The following is a 2,196-nucleotide window of genomic DNA, read 5'->3' as shown; positions in this document are numbered from 1 at the left end:
GCCAGTGGGTCAAGCTCCCCACTCTAGCAGGGCTGGAATCCCTCCCTGTCCCTCACAACTCCCCATCCTCCTCCCACTCGCCAAAGTCAACCCCTGGAAGGGTTGAGGGATCCAGGAAAAGCACCGCAGAGAAAGCACTACAAGTCTCTACTCCCAGTGTGAGACAGTCCCTCTCCCTATTTCAATCCAATTCTGCGGACTAGGCCCTGGGCATGGCCGGGCTCGAGAACCAAACACATCCAGACCATCCCCCGAGCCCTCTGTCACCATCTGGTCGCCACGCCGCCACAGCCAGTGATTCTAATGTGGATAACGGATCAGCTCTATTAAAACCCTTCAGTGGCCTTTAACCCACCACGTGTATGTTTCCTGAGAGCACTTCCCACACTTGCAACTCATTTGTCCTTGGGGTTTCTGACACGCGCCCCCACCCCAGCCCCGCCACCAGCGGACCCCTTTAGGGTTTGCTCTCTCTCTGTACCCGGGTCACGTCGGAGTTCGGGACAGAGTCAGGGCCCAACAAGTGAAACTGGCCTAGGAAGCGAGGAACCGGGGCAAGGTCATTTGGAGCGGTGACCGCGCCACTCCTCCTCCCGAGGCTTCTCGACTCCCGGTCCCGGCTCGGTTCCGAGCTTGCCGCCCCCCTGGCCCAACCCAGGACCCAGGACCGTAGAACCCAGAGGTCAACCGGAAGCGGCGCGTGCAGGGCTGTAAACACTTCTCGCAGCGCCCCACCCCAGCGCTCTTCAGCCCCGCCCCCGCCCGCCACGTGACACATAGGTCCGCTCAGCCTCAGGGCCCGCCCCAAACGCCACCGCATTGGGCGGCCAGCTTTGTTTACCTTATATGGCCAGGTCCTAACACCCTGCGGTCGCCCATTGGCAGAGACGGAGCCTCACTCACTTGACGTCACTCGGGACCGTATGTTGCAAATAAACTGGAGCATTCTGGGTATAGGAGTTCGGGGCCTTTTCCGGAACTGGCTCCGCGCGGTCCTGGCGCCTGCAGGTTAAGGCGAGATTTCCGGCAAAGAGCACCAGATTTTGCGTGGGAAAGTGGGAGCGTCGCAGGGAAGGAACCCCGAGACAACCAAGACTGCCGGCCTCGCCGGCCATTCAGGGTGCCATTCCTACCTAACCCCTGAAGTTGCTCGGGCCTACTGTGTACCTGGCCGAGCGCCAGGCCAGGGAGGGACCCGCTTCCCAAGTGCGGGGTGATGCGCTTGGGGTGTTGGGGAGATTTGGAAGGCTTCCTGGAGGCGGTGATTTTGAGCAGAGTTTTAAAGGGCAAGTTTATTTATTCTCTGAACGAATATAGGCGCCTACTATTTTCCAGATCTCTGGGGCCTCGCGGCTTAGTGCTGCTGATTTGTGCCAAACCTGCTAGGACCCTCTCCCTCAAAGGGTGCGCCCACTCACCAGAGGGATGCCAACCACACCCGGGTTCGCCAGGGTTTTGACAAAGACCTCTGTGGCCTCCACCTGTCGACCCCCGTTAGTGCCAGGGAGGGGCGCGGATGCCCAGCTCTCGTCACGGCCCGCCTCTGCACACAGTAGGTGCCCGACGTCGGACAGTTCGGTCCACAGCCCCCGATGGAGCGCGGGCGGGCGCGGGCGGACTACATCTCCCAGCATGCCCCCCGCAGCCCCGGAGCCAGGCGAGGCTCGGTGAGTCAGAGCCGCACAGTAAATATTTGTATTAGCCGGAGCCGGCTCGCTAATGGTGGACGCGTGAAGCGGAGGAGCGGGCAGCGCGGCGGTGGTGGCGCCATGTCCGTGAACATGGATGAGCTTAAGCACCAGGTCATGATCAATCAGTTCGTGCTGGTCAACCGGAAGCGGCGCGTGCAGGGCTGTAAAACCTCAATTCTTGTATTGATTGCTTTCATTGATTTTTATTTATATAGTGGGGGCCCAGTGCATGAATTCGTGCACCTTGGAAGGAGCTGTGGGTCATGAGGCTGCAGTGGGCACAGGGATGGATCTCGGCCCATCCTCCATGCCCCTGATCGGCCCCTCCTGCTGCAGCTCCAAGTCCCCTGTCTGTTGGCAGCCCTGCTCCTGCCTCTGCTGCTGACAACGCTGGCCCTGCTTGCACATGCTGATGGCATGGAGCGATTGTGGCTAGCGCCAGCAGGGGGTGCAATGATGGCTGCTGCCTCAATAGCCCCTCAGGAGGAGGGGGTGGGAGGAGGAG

General features: G+C 60.6%; 1 protein-coding gene across 1 annotated transcript in view; it reads left to right on the top strand.

The window, feature by feature from the left end:
* The first annotated feature begins 1,226 nt into the window (after nucleotides 1–1,226).
* The window catches only part of UBALD1 (UBA like domain containing 1), a 6,113-nt gene continuing 5,143 nt past the window's right edge, over nucleotides 1,227–2,196 (top strand). The window contains 1 exon segment of the mRNA XM_015560104.1: nucleotides 1,227–1,871. Coding sequence (XP_015415590.1) covers nucleotides 1,593–1,871 — 279 coding nt within the window. The 5' untranslated portion in view covers nucleotides 1,227–1,592.

Source organism: Myotis davidii, unplaced genomic scaffold, assembly GCF_000327345.1.
Source record: "Myotis davidii unplaced genomic scaffold, ASM32734v1 scaffold555, whole genome shotgun sequence".
NCBI lineage: Eukaryota > Metazoa > Chordata > Mammalia > Chiroptera > Vespertilionidae > Myotis > Myotis davidii.
Note: the sequence above shows the minus strand (reverse complement) of the source record. Positions and strands in the feature narration are given on the sequence as shown.